The sequence below is a fragment of the Drosophila montana genome, unplaced genomic scaffold, assembly GCF_035044405.1.
Source record: "Drosophila montana isolate Dmon_TW-CO22-7 unplaced genomic scaffold, ASM3504440v1 contig_3013_1, whole genome shotgun sequence".
Taxonomy (NCBI): Eukaryota; Metazoa; Arthropoda; class Insecta; order Diptera; family Drosophilidae; genus Drosophila; species Drosophila montana.
The window spans coordinates 555,537-575,606 of NW_026997889.1; the positions used below are offsets into that span (position 1 = coordinate 555,537).

The 20,070-nt window shown below is 39.0% G+C and overlaps 1 protein-coding gene across 1 annotated transcript in view; it reads left to right on the forward strand.

Moving 5' to 3' along the window:
* The first annotated feature begins 12,387 nt into the window (after positions 1-12,387).
* Positions 12,388-20,070, forward strand: part of robo3 (roundabout 3) — a 49,735-nt gene continuing 42,052 nt past the window's right edge. The window contains exon 1 of the mRNA XM_064685124.1: positions 12,388-13,075. Within this exon, the coding sequence (XP_064541194.1) occupies positions 12,958-13,075 (118 nt within the window). The 5' untranslated portion in view covers positions 12,388-12,957. The remainder of the gene's footprint in view (positions 13,076-20,070) is intronic.

Here is a 20,070-nt window from a genome sequence, read left to right on the forward strand (position 1 = left end):
AATGTATTGTTATCAACAGTTTGGCTTTAAAGTCAATTTCAAATGCAGCCCTTTTTTTTTGTAATACCCGCTAGTATTATAATACAATTGCTTTTATACATGAACTTATAACCTTCTACAAATTTGTGTTCGCAACAAGCAAGTACCACAATAGATTTCTATTGTCTTTTATCCCAAATATAACAAGCGGAAGACGATACTAAATCTGCCATAAAATAAACTTTAAATAGCGCTTGAGTTGTGTTGCATTTCATTCTGGCAGAAATCAACGCGATTTTTACAAGCGCAGCGGGAGCACTGAGCACTGAGCAGGCCCTGCCCGCAGCCCCTTGCAAAAGTTTACTAGCGAATCCTGTTTATATGGCTGCTGTGCTCCTTGGGCAGGAGGGCGGTGTCACGGAGTGCATTGGAATGTGTGGCAGCTGCAATTGTGCGGCAATAAATTATTGTGCAACACGCAGACGACGCGGCCGCACCGACACCCGGGTCTGACTGCGAATCCGACTGCGACTGCGACTGCGACTCGTGAGTGAGTGGCAGACAGAGTTCCTGCAGTTCGAGGGGGGGTTAGAGCATATTGTCTAGTGGAGTTTGGGGCATGGTAATGAATGCTACGAAAATTTTTTAACAATTTTTTAACTTAAAAATTACGACAGCGCTGACAATTTGCCATAAAAAGAAATGAGAGGGAGATAGAGGCAGGGAGCAGCAGCAGGCGTATTGCCCATTGCTGACTTTGCTGACTCTGAAAATGTTGAGCGTCTGCGAGCGAGGGGGATGGGGTAGTTAGGTGGAAGGTTGGAGTTCAGTGCTGACTGTTGGCTTTTGCTTTTGTTACACCCATTTGATGTACCTTCAATTTGCATGTGTGTGCGGCCGCGTGTGTGTGCGTCTGCTGGCATTGCAATATTTTACTTTGCCAAATGTGTGTGTGCTGCTGGGTGTGTGTGTGGCTGGGTGTGTAGGTTGGCATGGAGGGGGCGGTGCTCATTTGTCAAATGTCACGACTTGATGATGCAATTGTTGTTTGTGTCGCCTGCTGCATTGTCGTCATTTAGTAGCGCTCGCTGGATTTATGGCCTCGTTGCAACAGTTATTTATACGCATTTATTCAAATGTGCCAGAGCGTATCCCATTTATGGCTTATTTACGCAGCCTTAAAACAAAAACTCTGTCAACTGTCTGTCCAAATTGACGCAGACAGTTGAGTTTCTACCTGACGCTAAGTAAACATATCGTATTTCTAACAAGGGTTAGTTGCCAAAGAATAACACTTAAAGATGTGCACAGCCACACCACCATTCCCACCCACCCAGCGCAGCAGTCACGTGGAAGGGGAAGGGGGAGAGGGAGGGGGTGGGTGGGCTTGCACGACAAACATCAAACAACCCCGTGTGCAATGTCAACCTGTGCTGGGGTTGTGGCCCGGGCAAAGACCCCTCACTGTCAATACAATTTATACGTTTTTAAAGACTTCTGCTTCAAGTCGCAGCGCTGTTTATGTTTTTCTTCTTCTATGTGAATTTATCTATGCCCTAACTGAGGGTATTTTAATGATGTCTTGAAGTGTGTAACCCGCCTGTTGTCAAAAGGAGCTGTGAAATGTGCTACAGAATCAAAGAACATAAGTTTGTATATAGCTATATCTATATCCATCTATCTCGAGATCCATGTAAGGACATCAGATCTTCGGGTTACCCACGGGGAAAATTTCCTGTTTGTGCTTTTTACTATGCATTTTCTATTCTACAGAATCAAAGAAATCAAGTTCGTATATATCTATATTCATCCATCGCTAGATCCATGTAAGGGCATCAGATCTTCGGGTTACCCACGGGCAAAATGTCCTGATTTTGCTTTTTGCTTTGCATTTTCTGGTTTCACGCTCGCCTGCATTTCGGCTGTGGCCCTAAGAAAATATTATTCTTTAATTTCTGCGCTACTGCATTTTGTTGCCATTCAGTTAGCTCGTTTTGGCTGGGTTCGCTTCATCTTTTTTTTCGGCTGCCAAAAGGCATAAATATACAATGCATTTCTGTTTTTTTTTTCTGCTTGCTGCTACCTATGAGTTACCGTTAGTTTTGCCTTTAGCTCGGCAACCGCTTTCCAAACTTTCGATTGCTTCTTTTATGCATTTCACCAAAAAAAAAAAAAAATGTAAAAAAAGCTCGAATTCGTTGCATAAGTTTGGGCGCCATTGCCATAACTTTCCAATTGGCGCATAAAGTTTTGCTTTACTATCATGTAAGAATCTTTTTCTGAGTGCTTATTTTTTCGTATCTTTTTGTGGCGTCTCAAGCTGTTTAATTGTGAGGCAAATTTCTTGGTTCATTGAATTTCGTTGGCTGCAAAAACTTTGCTTGGTAGCTTGATGTACAATGTTTCCACTCGCTGATAAATTTTGCCATAAATTCGCAAAGTTTCTCAAAGAAAATTTATGAGCGTTCAGCGGCCACAAATAAAGCATAGAATTTTCATAGTGTTCTGTCTCGTATCACAAATGAAAATTATATTTTTAATTTTCCAACAGTCTAAAGACATGTGCGAAAGTGAATTGTGGAATGCCTTGGCTAAGCACATAAAGTCTGCCAAGGAAGCCTTGTAGTCGTTACGTGTAAATATTTTTGCCAGAGTCGCAGCGGCATTAATCACATGAAGCGCGATTTTTTGTGCCGTCACACAGTGCGTATGATTATTACCACTATTATTAATATTATCATGTGCCCGACTGCCAATGCTCGCGGCTTGTTTTTCGCCTTTACGTGGCTCGTGGCTCGTTGCCATCGTCATTGCAATTATTTAGAAAATCAAAGCACGTGCGCGCTGTGCTTTTATGCGCTTACGTGTGTGCCTCTCCACGTGTGTGTGTCCTGTCTGCGTGTGTGTGCGTGTGCACTAAAATGCTTTGAGCCGCCTCGCTTATTACGCCACACACACGCACACACTCATAAAAAGAAGGAACTGCTGGAGACAGGCACAAACAATGCGCAGTTGTTGACAGCTTTAAGTTGTGGGCTTTGCTTTTGTAAAGTCACATAGCCTGTGTGGACTTTAAGGGGGCGGGGCCATTTCCTTTCTAGCTTGGCGGAGCATAAAAATATAGTTCTATTAGGGTTTGAGGTAAGCGTTTTATGACGCCTGATAAGGTGTTAAATTTTAAGTGGCAAATGTGCATAAACTAACTTGGCTTATTTTCTGGGATTTCATATAATCTTAAAAGGAAATATAAATTATCCATTTAGAATTACTTTTCATAGCGCATAAATTTTTGGTTTCTGTATTAGTTCTCTTTGAGTTCAATAAGACTTAATTGTCATTTCAAAGCTTGTTTATATGATTATGTTTAAGAATTGAGAATGTTAAATTACAAAAAGATAATATGACAGATAAAGGAGTTCTGTAAAGTTATCAAAATAATCTATGATTAATGAACATACTCTATATAACCTAAACCAACGTATCCTTTCGGGTCATCTTAAATGGAGGTTTCTTGGGTCCTCATATATAACGTAAGCCAACGTATCCTTCCGGGTCACCTTAGTTGCTTGTTCCTCAGGTTCGCAAGGCTTTTCTGCACACAACTTTTATGTACGTTTTTTCCTGCTTTTTCTCCTGCTCATTTAACTTCCTCTTACAGCCCTTATGTATTTTTAATCACTCTGAAAACAGCTAAAAAATGATTTGGCAACAGTTGGGTACAAAATTGTTCCCAAATATGTTTTTCTAACCTTAGCATTTAACGATTACGTCGTTAATTTATTTTAGCTAAGTTTTCTCATGTAAGTTGTAAGTTATTTTTTTAAACCGTACTTTATATCCCTTACTGTGCTGCTTTGCTCATTAAGTCACTTGTTTTTTAACGACTAGACATTAGAAATTTCAAGCTAACAACTTTTAATTTCCCAATGCGCTCGTCCCGGCAGTTCGGGCTCCTCCATTAGCATATGGACTGCAAAATGCAGACATAAACAAAAGTTTTTTGTTGTTAATCCACACGTTCGCTAATGAAATATCCATTTGCCCCACGCCTTTGACAGCTTCTTCCTGGGCTGGGTTTCTGTCAGACTGTTTATATGCTTAAGGAGAGAGGGAGAGGAGGGGAGGATGCTGTTGAGGGGTAAAGAGTGAAGCTTATGTCTTGTCGGGCTGTCGGAATGACTGGCTGCAACTTTTGCGGCAGCGGTTTTAATTTAAATTGACAACATCAAGCAGTTAAGTACTTGCAGCGACATTTTAATAGCTTGTAAGCCCCGGGAGTACCAGAAAAAAAAGAGGGGGCTGGTGGTGGTACGGGGGGTAGGGGGCGTAGGTTGGTGATCCTGAAAAAAGACGTAGCGGCACAGGCTAAAGGAAATAAATACAACGGACTCTTATTTACATATTCCCAAACGTAAATACGCGCCATTTTTATTTGCCCGACTGCTTTTTTTATATTGGGGCACTCAACGAATCCCGTGAATCCAGCATGGCCCGTCCCCTCGCTCTTTTTTTTATTTTCTGGCTTGCCCCTTGCTTTTCATTTTATTTTAAAGAAAATTTGCATAAAGTGAAAACAAGCATTTTAATTTCACTCGACGTAGTCAAAAAATGAAATGTACGAATCGCATATACGAGTACGTAGTAAACGTTAGCATTTACCGTCCGCCCCCCCTCCAAACAAACCCTCTCACGACTTGGACCCTGTGTGACCGGCAACTCCCCCGAGCAGTAAAAACTTTTGCGAGACGAAATCCATTGCAAAACACTGCCAGTTACAATTGTTAAGCCGAAGTTGATATATCCTAATTTATAAATATATATCTCTAGCCTTCCGAAACCTGCATCATATACTGATTCAATCTGATCGGTTCGGGCAGAGATATGTGGTAGATTCTCACAATAAGAAGCATCTGCAACAAATAAATGTATATATATATATATATATATATATATATGTATGCTTGTAGATGTCTGTGCACGTTTTTATAAACTCAATGTAAACCAACTTTGATAGCCTGGCTAAAGAAACTTAAAAGAAAAAAAATTATTTAAATATTGCCTTACTACGCGATTCTCATAAATTCATATAGGGCTTACAGGCGTTTATACTTTTGTTGGCAATCTGATAAGCGCATACTTTTACTCTGTTTTCTCTCTCTCTCTCTCTCTCTCTCTCTCGCTTTTTATCTCTCTCTTCATTAACAGCTTTACTGAGAGTCTGTGAATCATTTTCTTTTTTCATCCATAACACATGCGATGACAAAGTGCAAATACCCTTCGCAAGTGTATGTAAACTAGGCGGGGGTGTGTCAGCAGTCGTAATTGTTGGGGACCTGGAAAAAAGCGCAATGCCCACAGACAAAACAAACCAATTTAAATTAGACTACCCGCTGGGCCATTGGGGTTCAGCGTTCGGGGGCTAATATTTGGGGAAAAGTGTTGAAACTTTTCTGAGCTCCAACTTTTGACATTCGCAATGCACTAAATGTAAATGCCTGAGCTGTTAACAGAGCTGGGGCTGGGCCGAAAGCCATGATAAATGTGCATTTTATTTTCCCGGACGGGGGAGGGGAGGGGGGCTTCACTTCACAGAAGCCACGTACTCTATGAGGTGCCATTATGAAAACAATTTCGACAGATAACCGCAACCAGAACTTGAATTCGACCAACATTTGCTCATTTAACTAGCGAGCTTTAGGTTCAGGAGCATTATTTGAGATGGGACACATGCCACGCTGGCAGTTTAATATAATTTAAACCTAAACACATACCACAAGTCACACACTGAGTGTGTGTGTGTGCGACTGTGTGTGTGTGTGTGCCTGTCAGGGGTTATTTGTGTGCGGCTGTCAAGTAGCCAGCCGTCTGCCTTTTGACGCTGTGCCCCATAAATTACCAAGCACTTGGCAGTGCCAGCATCTTCCCAATTTGGTTAGTCATTTGCCTGGGCCCCAGGCACAAACAAAACTATTAAGTGGGCATAAAACTCTCTGGATATGTGAATTAAGGGAGTGCGACGTCGAGATGCCACAGAACCCAAACTGAAGTACCATACACAAATGGCAGACAGTGTTTCGGTGAGTCCTACGAGTAGAGCTATTCGAGTACTTCATGTTCATTTAGCAACCCCCCAAAGAAGAACAAAAAATATGCAAAAAATCTAAATAGAACAAACGCAAAAAGTCTGAAGCTCTTTTAATACAAATTTATATAAATATAAACTGCTTTCACAAATTATCAAATGGGAATTTATAGTACTTAATTTATGTATATATTCATAGAACTACGACAATATATCATATAAAAAACTAATGGATTGGTCAAAACTCTCTATATGCGTATCCTTTCATAATAGCAACAACATTTAAAAGACCAGACTAGAACATATTTATTATGAGAGTTTCGATAGGTATCTCTTGTGTATGCTATATAGAAAGCATATAGCTGTACAATTTTTAAAGCTGCCCTATTAAAGTAGACATGCACCTTCATACCAAAGATAGCTTCTATGGTTGTTGGGATTAAAGAGGACGGACGGCAGAATTTACCTCAATGAAGATATGTCCAACTTGAAGCAGCTCTTATGCAGATGTATATACATTATACGGTTGAAAATATCTCGTACATTTGTTAAATCTACTTAAAAGAATTCGTATAGATCTCCCAATTGATTACAGAGTATACAATTTTATAAAGTCTCTTAACTTAAATGTCGAACACTATTATTTACATGGGAATACTATAAATAACAAATTAATAGAATTTGTCACCAGTTCTATTAAGTGTTGTATCATTATAAAGGCAATTACAGGGTATCTACAAGTTTTGGCCCATTCATTAGCTGTCCGGTGACTACGTGCCGTCTGTTAATGGCATTTTTGCAGTTTATTTGCAACTAATTTTGCATTGATTTCAATACATTTACATTTAATTGCTCGATTCGTGTTTTTTTAAAATTAATTTGTTTTCAATTTTCCATTTTTCCTTTTTTCTCTGTATTTTTTTTTTTTGTCACAATTTATTGGCTTAATTGACGAAACAAATCGAATGCAAACGAAATACGTGGCCAATTGATTCAGTTTCGGTTTCTGGTCCTGCATATGCAATGAAGTCCGGGCGTTGTTTTAATTGGATGCTGGCAAATCGAACTGTCACATAAATAAAATACAAAAATAATATATAAACCATTTATTTGTTTAAAAGTAAACAGAGCCAAAAGCAAAGGCCAAGCAAGGAAAAAAGAGAAAACTTTGTGGCAGCTTTCAAAACTTTTGCCAAAGACATTTTCAAGTGCAAAGTTTTTGCCAGGCAAGTGAAAATCCCCTGAGGCCGAGCCACCGGTTGAATTGTTTCCACTCCATGTGTAAGCTACGGGCAGCAGATATCACTCTCCCCTCACCCCGCCGCACAGCTCCTGCTTGTATTTAGCGTGTGTTATCAGCGGGAGGGGGATGTAGTTCAAGGGTGTGTGTGTGTGAGTTGCAAGGGTCGCACGTTCTACGCTGATTTCGAGGTCTAAAAAGTCAATCACAATTCCCAGTGCAATCAGAAGACGTCGTATTAATATTTAAAGAGGTCATCGGAATTGGTTCCTACTCTCACCCTATGCTCCCCGCTCCGTCTATCCACCCGCCCACAGCTTGTGCTGCAGCTCGCCAGATAAGATGGGCAGAGAAATGTAGCAATTTGTGGCCTGCAATATTTTCCACTTATTTGACGATTTGTTGCAGTTAAGTGGCTCACGGGCTGAGCCCGTTGTTCGGCGAGCAACCCCCAAGATACAATTGTATCTTTCTTTCAGCCATGGTCTTTCTTTATGTCTGGCAATTTGGGCTTTTATGATTCGCAGCATTGTCTCAGTCGCTTTTATGAGCGCACATCGTTGCATTTTTAATGCCAGATTGAATTCACATTTGCATTCGCTTCGCTGCTATTTATGCTTTTCCGCTTTTCCTGCACAGTGACAGCTCTGCTGTCTGCTAGCTGTCTGGACGGAAAGTGGTTTTTTCTTCTTCTCCCCAGCGCCATTCCCACCCGCATGAAAGTGAAAACTTTCGCTTTTTTTTGCGCATTCTTCAAGTTGCGGCTATTCAATTACATTCAGTTGCAATCAATCACACTCAAAGTTCAAGAGTTTTTCCCTGCAACTGTGGAAAACCTTTGTGTTTGTCTTCCTTGTAGCTGTCATTGACTTGCAGCTGTGTGCGTGTGTGTGTCTGAGTGTGAGTGAGTGTGTTTTAAGTATTTGCATTGGAGTTATAAGTACTTTTGAGTAGTTTTCTCAAATACTATTTGTCATGCCTTTGAGTAAACGCAATACATACATATGTGATATATGTTTGTTTATTCTTAATATAATTTTTATATATAAACAAATATAAAGAATTCTTAACAATAATATCAGCAAGCGCTTGGTATAAAATTAGACGAAGATTTTGCTTATTATTATTTTATAAGAGATCTATATTGGTACGCAAAATTAACTTTAATTCCATTGATATCTGCTTTTCGTATTTTCTTTTGTATTTATGGTAACATAGAATATCATACATACTATCAAACTGCCTACATTAATAATATTTAATATGTTTTCCCATTAAGACAATTTTTAAAATATCTCAATTAAATGTGCGAAATCGACAGGCATAAATTTATAACATAACAATTATTATGATCTATATATATTCATCAAACAGTTTTATATAAAAAACTGTAATTCATCTCAAAGATCTTTCAACAACTTGTTCAACAACAAGTTCAAAGTATATGGCTGAATATAAAGTAAATTGAATTCATTAATATTCCAAATTATTAACTAATGTGTCGATAACTAGCTAAAATACTGTTCTAATATCTACGAAATTCTATCTTAAAATCCAGTTAGATCCTAATATTTAATTTCTTTCGGCGCCAAGTTTTGACATTGCCCTCGGCTTAGCTCGATACTTAAATGCCCTTGAACAAAAAAAGCTTCTCAAAATCTCATCAAAACTTGTTGCTGTTTCATACAAAAAATGTTGTGCTTCGCAATTCGTGTAGTTTTAATTTTGTTTATCAAGAAACTTACAAGTTTTGCATAATTTGCACAGCCCGGTTCTACTTAATTTGAATGCCAACTTTTAATTCAGAAAAACCCCCAAAAAAAGAATAAAATAAAATTATGACTACAACAAAAAATAATAATAAAAATAAATAGTGAAGCAAAGCAAACGAATTAACACTTTTTTGGGCAAAGCCCGCGCTGGGATACCGGTTGCCCGTGGCGCCCAGTGCACAGGCATCTTGTGGCGCCCGCACCGCTCACCCCTCTCCCTGAGCAACTTCTGATGGCCCGCAGAGCAAGTTTGAGGCCGTGGGGTGAATTGCGAATCCGGAACTTCCGTGCAGTGCTCAAGTTCTGTGCCGCCGGCTGTGCGCACAAAGTCTGTGAGTGCAGCCCCTGGATGAGGGGCTGCAGCGGGCACTTGGTTGCAAAAATAAATTTGTATTGTTTTTGTTTATGTGTACGTGTGTGTGTGTGTGCTCTTGTTGTTGTTATAGTGGCTGCTGCTGCTGCTGCTTTGTTGTTCTGGCGCGCCAAAGAGCAAACACAGTGAGCGCAAAAACCGCAGCCACTAAATGCATTAAAAGCCAGGCTCCATGAAATGGAGGCGTTGCAAATTGCGGCTATGTGTGTGAGAGTGTGTGTGTGTGGGTGTGTGTGTGCGTTGCCCTCTTGTGTTTGGCTGCGGTAATATTGTAACGGCTTTTGTGTCTCGCAGCCAAGTTTCGAGTTTGGCATTGTTTTCCTGCACGGATATCCTTAATGAGTAAAAACTGGGCTAAGGCATGGGCGTTTGGCTCAGGCCACAGGAGCTAGCAGCAGCCATCATAATTACTCCAGCCCAAGTAACACGCCCCCCCACCCCCACAACCGCCCCCCTGTTCAGCTGACAAAAACACACTCGACACTCGACGACGCGCCGCCTCCATACTTCAGTTTTCTGTGCATAAAGTCCTTTTGGGCTGGCCTGCTGCTTCTGCTTCTGCTTATCTGACCACATGCCACCACATAAATCTTGGTGGTGTTTAGCTACCCTAACCCGCGGCCACACAGTCTCTCCTCCCGTCCCACCCCACACCGCCGCGGCCACCTACTGTTACGCTTGTGTAATTATCATTGTGATCACTTTTCAGCAAGTGGGAAAAACTTTTGTATTAAAAGTAAACTTATGACAGGGCGAGAAGCACACGCCAAGACCAAGGCTCTGACCAAGTTGTTGAGTCCTGCAGACAGGACACGGTATACATCGGACTCTGTAACAGCAGAAGCGGGCACACACACACACACACACACACACTCACACTCACATGTTGCCACTGGCCATTGTCAAGTGTAATTTATCATTCAGTCAACGTCCTTCGATTGCAGTTTATCATCCAAGCCACCCCCTGCAATCCGCACACCCCCCTTCACCCCTGCCCCAGCCACAATCTTGTGTGGAACTTACTTTACTGGGTCGTCTACTATAATTTTTCTCTATCTTTTCGCTTTTTGCACCCCAAGCCCCAGTTAAAGGAAAGCAAAAGCTATGCAGCAAAACAAAAAAAAATGGAAGGAGCGAATGGAAAATCAGTTCCCGACCTCAGGTTGTTATTTTTCTTGGCAGGACTTTAAAGCCATTGAACAGGGTGTAGATGAGGGGCTGCCAGCTTGGTAAAATAGCAATTAATGTGGATTTGAAGTTTCTACCTGCAATAATCGGAAATAATTGAAGAAAATAGACGAGAGGGAGCAAAACAAAAAAAACACAAAATGAAAGAATAGAAAATCCTGAGAAATGTGCATAGTTCATGGAGCCCTTTGAAGGATGTTTGTACGTGCAATTTGTAACGTTTTAATTGTTGTTTATGTAGCTGCAGGCTGATGCCCAGACCCTGAGATGTGGGCGTGCTTGGGCGGCAGGGAGAGAATTCTGATTAGCTGCTTTGCTGTGGTTGAAGGGGATGTAAATCACAACCACAAGCCACTGGGGCTAATTTTGATTGTGGTGCTTGTGCATGACATAATGGAAATGACATTAGTTTCCAATTAACTGGGCCAACCATGTGGGGTTCGTGAAATGAAAGAGCTATTCATGAGAGCATAAGGTGCGAAAAAATTGAAATTCTGATAATTTAAAGAAGGGGTAGAACTTAGAAATATTTAATTCTGTTTTTATTGTCATGCTTATTGCTTTTATTGATTGAATTTTTATATTTTCATTTTGATAAAATTGATTATTTTTATAAATTGCACTATTTTTTTAGTTTATGATATAACTAGATTGTTTCAACTGAATCTCATATTCCAAGCCCATTCTGGCTTTCAACCTGAATTCATTGTTTTTTATTATTTTAAGCAGTTTTTCTCAGGGTGTTAAAATTTTATTTATTATTTCAACTATAAATCTGCATATCAAGAACTATTTCCTGATCAAATCAGCTTTATTTTGTAATAAATATATATACAAATTATTTTTAAAATATCAATCAAATGATATATTAAACTATTATAAAGTGTTTTATATATGTTCTAATTAGGTTCTCTTTCAAAGAGTTCTCCCTGAACTCTTATTCCTCTACAGTTGTTTGGAAAATTGCAAGGGCTACTTGTTCCAACAACTTCAGTTATTTCAATATTTTCCAAAGCATGTATTGGCATCTAACGGTTTTTTTCACCCACAATTTCAAAAATTCCACTCGTTACTTTGCACAAAACTCTCAACATTCTCCCAGTGAGCGAAATTCGCAAAGCTGAATTTGTAAGCGCTGCGAGCACCGGAATTTGAAGAACTCCGAAAAATTGTGAAACTCTTTTCGGTAATGCGCAGACTCAACAATTTCTTGAACGCCGGCAGAATTCAGCAACAAATGTTGTTTATGCTGCGAAGCTGTTGATAATAAACAATACGAAACGCGGCAGTTAACAATAAAATAGGACTTTACACTAATGATAAAAAATATTTATAAAAATTAATGGAATGATCAGAAATTTTAAGAAAAAACTGGAAGAGAGAAACATCGAATTTAAAAAATACATTTAATTTTAGAAACTTTTCTAGAATATTTTAACCAAAATTTATTTAATTTAAGTACTCGAATTTCTATTTAATTCTTTGGCGGATGGAAGCGCAGGAGCTTGGCTTCCGAACAGCTGATTTGTGTGCTGCCCGCAGGAATGTCGCTCGTACTCCGAATTTTAAGGCGCACGAAGCGAAAACAACGAAGTTACGAGCCCGATGAAAAACTCACCACTCTCGGAAGCGACGTGGTGGGGGGCTTGTTGCTGCTGGGGGTAGGCAGGCATAACTGTAAACTGTTGGCCCGTTGGCGTTCAGTTGAGTTTTGGTTACTGCCGCCAACGGTTAACGGTTTGGAGCGAGCCACGCGTTCAATTTCTGCCACATTGCCACTTGCCACAGTCGCAGCGGCAGCTGATAAAAACAACAAACAACAAAAAAAAGAGAGAAAAACATAAACAAACATTTTGGCAAAGTTTTGGGCGCCGGTAACGGAAAACGTGTTGCACGTCGAGTGTGCCGTGTGTTTTAATTGTTTAATTTGCGAGGCATCGCCATCATGCGAAACTCAAGTGGCCACCAGGTGGCAGCCGCAGCCGCGACGCTGATGCGCCGCAAGATTTTGGTGGCAAGCGGAAACGCAAAAGCAAACGGAAGCGGAAGCATTTAGGCAAAGTGCCTGCTTTCTTGCCAGCGGCAAGCGCCATGTGTGTGTGTGTGTGTGTGTGTCTGTGTGAAATGCTGGGCAAACTGAGCGCCCAGTAAAAGCCGGCGACCAGGCCAAAAGTTCCAACTGAAACTTGCAATAAAAAATTGAATACGAGTACTGATAAAAAAAAAAGAAAAACAACCTCACAGCAGTTGCACATTCTTGGCGATCCTTTTGTGCATGTGGCGTGCGTGTGTGGGTGTGTCTGTGTGTGTGGCAAGCAAATAAATGCTTTTGCAACGCTTTTTTAGCCATTTTATCTCAAGTCGAAATACTGTAAAAAATTTTAAAATGGATTTACGTTTCGTATTCATCGTTTTCCTGCTGAAGTGGACGTATGCACAAGGTAAGACCAGGTTTGGAGTCCTTCTACAACTCCGTGTGTGCTTTATGTGTGTGTTTTGTGTGTGTGGCGAGAGTGTGTGTGTGTGTTGTGTGTTTGCTTGGCCATTCTGTTTGTGCAGCAGCAGCAGCTGCTGAAGTGCAGTTTCTCGCATTTGTTCAAGTGCTGCTGCTGCAACTGCAAATACGCCATAGAAAATGCCTCGTAGCTCGAAGTTATATGAGTATTTATTATATATACTCTAATGTGTGGCTCTTTGAGTGTGTGCGTGTGTGCCCAATGTGTGTATGTGTGTGGCACAGTAATGAGGTGCATTTAGCTGAGGTAACAGACCGTCTGGCCCCAAAGTGTGAGCGTGTGTGTGTTTTTCCACTTGTCGCATTTGTGTTAAAAGTTTTGCAGTACAATCCAAAAAAAGAAACTTTTCAAATGCACAGGATTTTGTTTATTTGTATCATTGATGTTGGTTTTGCTGCTGAAAGGCGTAAGGTGTTGCCAAGTGCCAACAGTCGAATGTTTTCTCAAGCATTGCCAACATCATATGGATTTCTATAACAAGATTGTGGACTATTGTTTGGGTTTTTCAAGAAAAACAGCGAAGTTTTGTTTATTGTTTTTAATGCGCTCTAATGCGGGCCCAAAGAAAAGTCGCAAATACGGTTTACAGTTTGAAGTAATTCCCTGCATGTATATTCAATGCATGAAGTCAGTCTTATACATACTCGAACACAGGTATTGGTCGTCTATTTTCGAAGTTTTTTAAATCAAGTCAATTTTAATGCATATCTGCCCGTTCTACTGAAAATATTGCAAGTCGTGAATATTTTTATTCAGAAATCGCGGGCTAGATTTGATCTCAACGCAAAATTGGCATCTACCAAACATGGTTAGATAAAGCCGATTGTTGGGGCCCAAGCTATTTATGCTTTGTGGCTGAGTTATCCTTAAAAGTATTTAATTTTAAGAGTTACCATTTTGAAAATATATATGTCTCAAATCGGAGCTCAGTTCGGCTAAGGCAAAATAATTCTTAGAGTTTCGGCTTCCTCCGGTTTGGTTTACTTGACTTTAGTTCAACTTGACTTGGCTTTAGTTAAACTTGAACATTTTATTTTTAATATTTGGTACTGTATTTAGATTAAAAAAAAAGTACAGTTGTTTGACTTATTCTCTAACTTTTCTAAGTGCCTTTTTTATATAAAGCACATAATGCCTAGTTCTAAAAACAATGAGAATCCTTTCAATTATAATGAAGTATTTTCATATAGTTTCTAGTTGCCAATTTTGTTCTTGATAAGTTCTTGATCTTATGTTAAGATTCAGCTAATAAGCACTTATATTAATTTGCGCAGAGTAACTGGAAAAGTATTTAAGTTTTGGCCAAGTTATGAGCTAATGTATTGATTAACTGTCTTCTTGCTTAGAGTAAATGTATCTTAGTTAAGTTTCGTTTAACATTCATTTACTTGTGCTCAAATAAACTTATTTGCTTGGCTTTCATACGAAAAACTTTTGCCCACCACAAAACAATTTCCGCTCTCAGTTTTCTTGCGCTGCCTTGCCCTCCGCTAGCCCCCGCCAACCCAATCGCTGCCTAACAACTCAAACAAATTAGGCAAAAGGAAAAAATATATATATATAAATGAAATGCGGCCAAGAAAGCAGCAACCAGCCAAAGCGAAAGTCAGAGCCAGGGCCAGAGTTAGAGCCCGAGGGCAAACCAAATTATGAATGAGTTTCTTGTTGGTCTCGTATCTCTTCTTCTGTTGGCTCTTGCATAAAATATGCGCATTTAATAAGCCCCAAAATGAATACATATAGAACTCTTGCACTCTTGTACCCGAAAGCAATGAGAGCCGCATGTAAATATGACCCTCCGAAACGGAGCGAACCGAACTGCACAAAACGGAAACGAAGCGACATAAAACACAAACGCTTTACCGCACATTTAATGCAATCAGATAAATACAAAAAGAATCCATACCCTGTAATTTGGAAGTATATATTTTTTAAGAAAGATTAATTAGTTCGATTTATTGCAAGGCATGTCTATTCTTTTTTAAATAATTTATTAAGTTACCTACTGGAAACAAAAATGTATTGAAATACTTTCAGTCTGTTTACAGCGTATCTGCTAGTCGAGCCCTGTTTTTATCGTTGTATTTCAACGTCGGCCTTTTATTATTTTGTAGTTTCAGGCATGTAAACGAATTCAATTGAATAATATCCTGTCATTTTGTTGGGCAGCTCGACTCGTTTGGCATGTCAAAATTTTTATCAGCGCACCGAAAAATTCGCCACGGAGCAGTAAATAAATAAATCCCAGTTAAAAGCACAGACAAACACACACACACACACACACACACACACACACACGCATGCACAGGCCTGCGCTCAGAAGTATGCAATAAATTGTTGTTTCGGCCAGCATTGGCAAATTTATTGGCATTTTAGTGGCAGCAACTCGCACGGCTGCAACATCAAATAAAACAAATTAAATACTCGTTTTTTTTTATTTGTGCCAATTTTTTTGGGCCGCCAAGTTGTAAGCTATATTCTTTTTATTTTTATATTTGTTTTTTTATTTATTTATTTTTCTGCTTGTTGTGCAAAAGTTTTTTGGCTTGTTCGCATTTTCTTGCGCTTAATTTATAAATTATTCATTTGGCGGAAACAGCCATTGGGCCAATTATCATTTTCATTGCATGCAGAACTCAGTTCTAGTTCCATTTCTAGTTACAGTTGGCTGTTGTTCTTTAGGGGGCGCCACGTAAAAGTAGGCTACGGCAAAGGAAAAGGCAAAGGCAGGGCACACATACGCCCTGTTGGCCAAATTAATTTCTGTGCGTGTATGTTTCTGTCTGTGTGTGTGTGTGTTACTCCCTTCGTGCATTTATATATTTGTTGTTGTTTCGTCTTGTGCCTTGCGGCCAAAGCGTCGGGCATAAATTTATTTGGCAAAAACTTTCGCAGACCGGAATATTAATGAGTATTTAACCTAAATTGTTGCCTTTGATAAGTGGCATGAAATGTTGCCAGCCCCCTGCGTCCAACCCGTCGGTATCAATGTGCCGCAGACAGCTATCTCTAACCCCCAATAAATGGCTTGTGTGTATGTGTGTGCGAGTCTGTGCTATGTTGCGTTAAATTACTTTAAAAAAAAAGGGTTAAAATTATTTTATATGGGCCTTAAAGACCGGGTCCTAATAGGGTTTTAGGCCCACAAATAAAGGCAAGTTATTTGCCTCTTGTTCTTTTCTGGCATTTCTTTGTTATCTTTTATTTTGGGTTGTTTTTCGGGTAATAAGCCCTAAAAGTATTTGGTACCAGTTATCCTTTTGTCTTCTCGTTAATTGAGACGAAATGTGAAATTGTTGCGAATTTATATATAAAAGGTATTCGAGCGTTAACTGAATTTGATAAAATTGTGCGGAAGTCCATTGAATGCAACTTAAGCAGCTTATTAGCTTTATAAACAGATAAGTGAATTTAATGAATATGAGTTTAGATATTGTTGGAATTATATCTTCAATTTCTCAAAAGGCAACGAGCTTGGTAGAACTTAGATTATTAAAATGTTGTATTAAATATGACCATAAATATATAAGAAATCCATCAGCTTTTTGGCGACTTTGTTCTAAGTTTTATTGGTATAGAAAATCCAATCGAAGTTATTTTGTTGAATTCATTTTATAATAGAATCTGATTACAATTTAAATCAAAATTCCTTATATCTTTTTCAGATTAAAAGCTTAAGAATATTAAGAACTGCCTTGCCGAAAACTCTTATAGGTTTTGTTTTAATTAATTTGATATTCAAAACTGTAGTCAATTAAAATAAATTCGGTTCATTGAATTTTTTAATGCAATCGTATCGAAATCCATTTGATTTAGTCGCATATTACTCGGCACTTTGTTGAATTCACACAGTAAGTTTTACGGAAGGCAACTGACATTTGCATGCCTTTTGCCTTTGTGGGCGATTTCAAATTAGAGAAAGGCGCAAAATTTTAATTAATTTCTGCATCAATTCGATGCCTGTCATAATACAAATAGCATAAACACACAGGGAAAGACACATAAATGTGTATACACACATGTTCTTAAACAAACAAATCATTAGGGATAGACACATTTATTTATTTATCTAACGTATCCTCTAATATACGAGTGTGTGTCAGTGTGTGTGTGTGTGTGCGAGCAAACAATGAAATATGCTGCAAAGGACATGCAGGACTCTGAGCTCAATTATGCTGATGCCTTTCAGCGCCCGGGCGATAATGGCAATATTTTGATTAAGTTAATTAAGTGATTTCTCGTTTTTGCTCAACAACAACAGCAACAACAAGAATAACAAACAGGGACAATAACACAACGACAATGCCTATCAACAGCAATTCGTGTTCCTGTTGGGCTAATCCTGGCGCAGCTTGACATGATTACCCGCTGAGCCTTTGTGTGTGATCGTTTGCCACATGAAAACATATTTCATGCCATTATGCGCAAAACTAGGCCAAAAACAACAGCTAGCACTGCGGGCAGAAACAACGACAGCGACAACGACAACAACATCGACCAATTGCCACTAATGAATTGCGCTAGTAAATTTTCTGAAGCAGCTGCCAAGGCGCAGCGGGGCTATCAAAAGTTTAAAGTGCCTCTAAAGTGTGAGCCTTAAAAGCAAACGAAATAAATACAAAAACTGAAAAATCAAATAACTGACCAAGTCGACGTCCTAATACTCTTTGGAGTAAAGCTTTGAATTTTATATGAGAGTCCATTTATACATGTTCCTTTTCATATTATTAATTTAACAATCAAGGAACCAAACTGGTTGCGAATATTACTATAAATAACATTTAATAATATCTAATAATAATTATAAAAATATATTTATAATAACAACAATAATAATATATAATAATATAATTCTGAATTATTTGCTAGAGATAGGCTTTAGTCTCTTATTTAATCAAAGTTTAATGAAATTCTGCCCAAAATCTTTATTTAAGAAACAGAAGATGAGAATTCGAATCAGTAGTAGTTGACACTTTGCTTGGCTTTTATCTAGCGGAAAATCTTACTGCTTTAACGGCCGGAAAAGCATTTTTTATTTAGCAGAATTCGTCACCTGAATAAATATTGCTCTGAGGGTACGTTCGCAATTGTATATTCATACACTTATTAAACGTGACTTAAATAGATGCAAACGTGATTGTCTTTTGTTAATACTCTCTTCAGAAGTTAAAAAGGCGATATTTGTTTTAAGCTCTTCACAGACTCAGCTCGCTTTAACTTCCAGGCAAAACTCTTTTTTTTTATTACTATTATAAAATATTCTTTTGTGAACTGTGCCAAATAAGCTCAATTCAAGCAACTGCCAATTTGCTTACCATATTTATAAAGTTTAAATTGCGTTTCATATTTAATATACCCATTTAAGTGCTGTGAAACGACTCGAGACAACAAACTCTGGCATAAACAAGTGTTGAGCATATTTTTTATGACAAGTTTTCGCATATTTTTGTGTGGCTGTGCATTTTGTGGCAACCCTGGCGCCAGCGCAATCATAAAGCATTGAGTGACCGGACGGCTAGGGGGTCCTGTCCGTGGCCGTGTCCGGGTTAAGAATGCCGAGCGGCCGTCTGGCGAGGAGCCGTCGCTGCTGCTGTCATCGTCTGCGACAGCTTTGGAGCTCTGGAGCCGGTTCTGTTGATTCGCCGCTTGGCACTTGTTCGCATTTCTCGCGCATTTTTTAAATGTTTACCCTTTCGACCCTTGAGCCGGGCACCCGTCAACGCCCCCGCGCCAAGAGTCATTGACATTTTAATGTGCTAATGAAGATGAGGGCCAAAAGCAAAGTTTACGCCATATAAGTTGAAGAAGAAGATGAAGAGAAAGACGAAGAAGAGGCAAAAATATAAAATTGTTATAAAAATAGTCGGGATTGAGTTGACGGGCAACATAAATGTCGCCTTTGACTCGTCCCGTTCCAAGAGCTCATTATGAGCAGAGTGCGGTTTTTAATTTTTATATGAACTTTGTACACAGTTTGCTCGACGCTCGTCAAGGACCTGGCCGAGGACTTGCGGTGTTTATGAGCTGTTATGATTTTTTTTTAAATCATTCTCTTCGTTCGCTTCTCTCTGGTTTCTCTCGCTTCTTTCGCTTGCAGTCAATTATGTCAAAGTTGTCAATTCAGGACGAAAATTGCTGGGCTTTATCGTAAGCAGCTTTTGCGAGCAGCTGAGTGCAAAGTAAAAAATAAAACACAAATGTTAAATGTAGGTTATTATTTTATGAGCAAAAATTGAGCTGGACCGAAAAGTACCTAACATTTCCGAACTGCAGCGACTCTTGTTTATTTAAGCTAGCTAAATGGAATAGCAAATTGCAATCAGCCATAAGAATACTTAAGTAGTTGCGATGGCCAGCAAATGTTTGTGGTTGAGAGTCTGAATTTATACGTAGTGCTTAGAAGACACTTAGGGTAAGACGAACACTGAAATATTCCGGTTTGAATTCTGAATTAACAGTCAAGATAATATGTTAAAACCTAATATTCTAAGTTAACTAAACCTACAAGGGAAGTGTAGTTCTTTTTACATTATTTTTATGAAGATAAACCCTTTAAAATTAGATATCTACTACGATATGTGGGAAACATACGTACTTGCTGATCAACCAACAGTGCTATGATGTTAACATAATGTAATATTTAAAGCAACATTATTGCAACCAGTAATGTTGTTTCAGTTATGTTAATAACATTACATACTATGATAAGCTTTTGTTAAAGATATGTAAGCTTTTAATAGCTATGGCATTTAAGTGCACACATTATTAACATTCTTCTGTTACAGTTCAGTGCTGTTAGCGACAGAATGTAGCTGTTGTTAAAGCTAGCAACTAGCTCTTCTCTCACTCGGTCTCACTCTCTAATTTGAGAGGCTCATATATGTACAACATGATGTATCAGATGCTTATTTTTTTAGCCA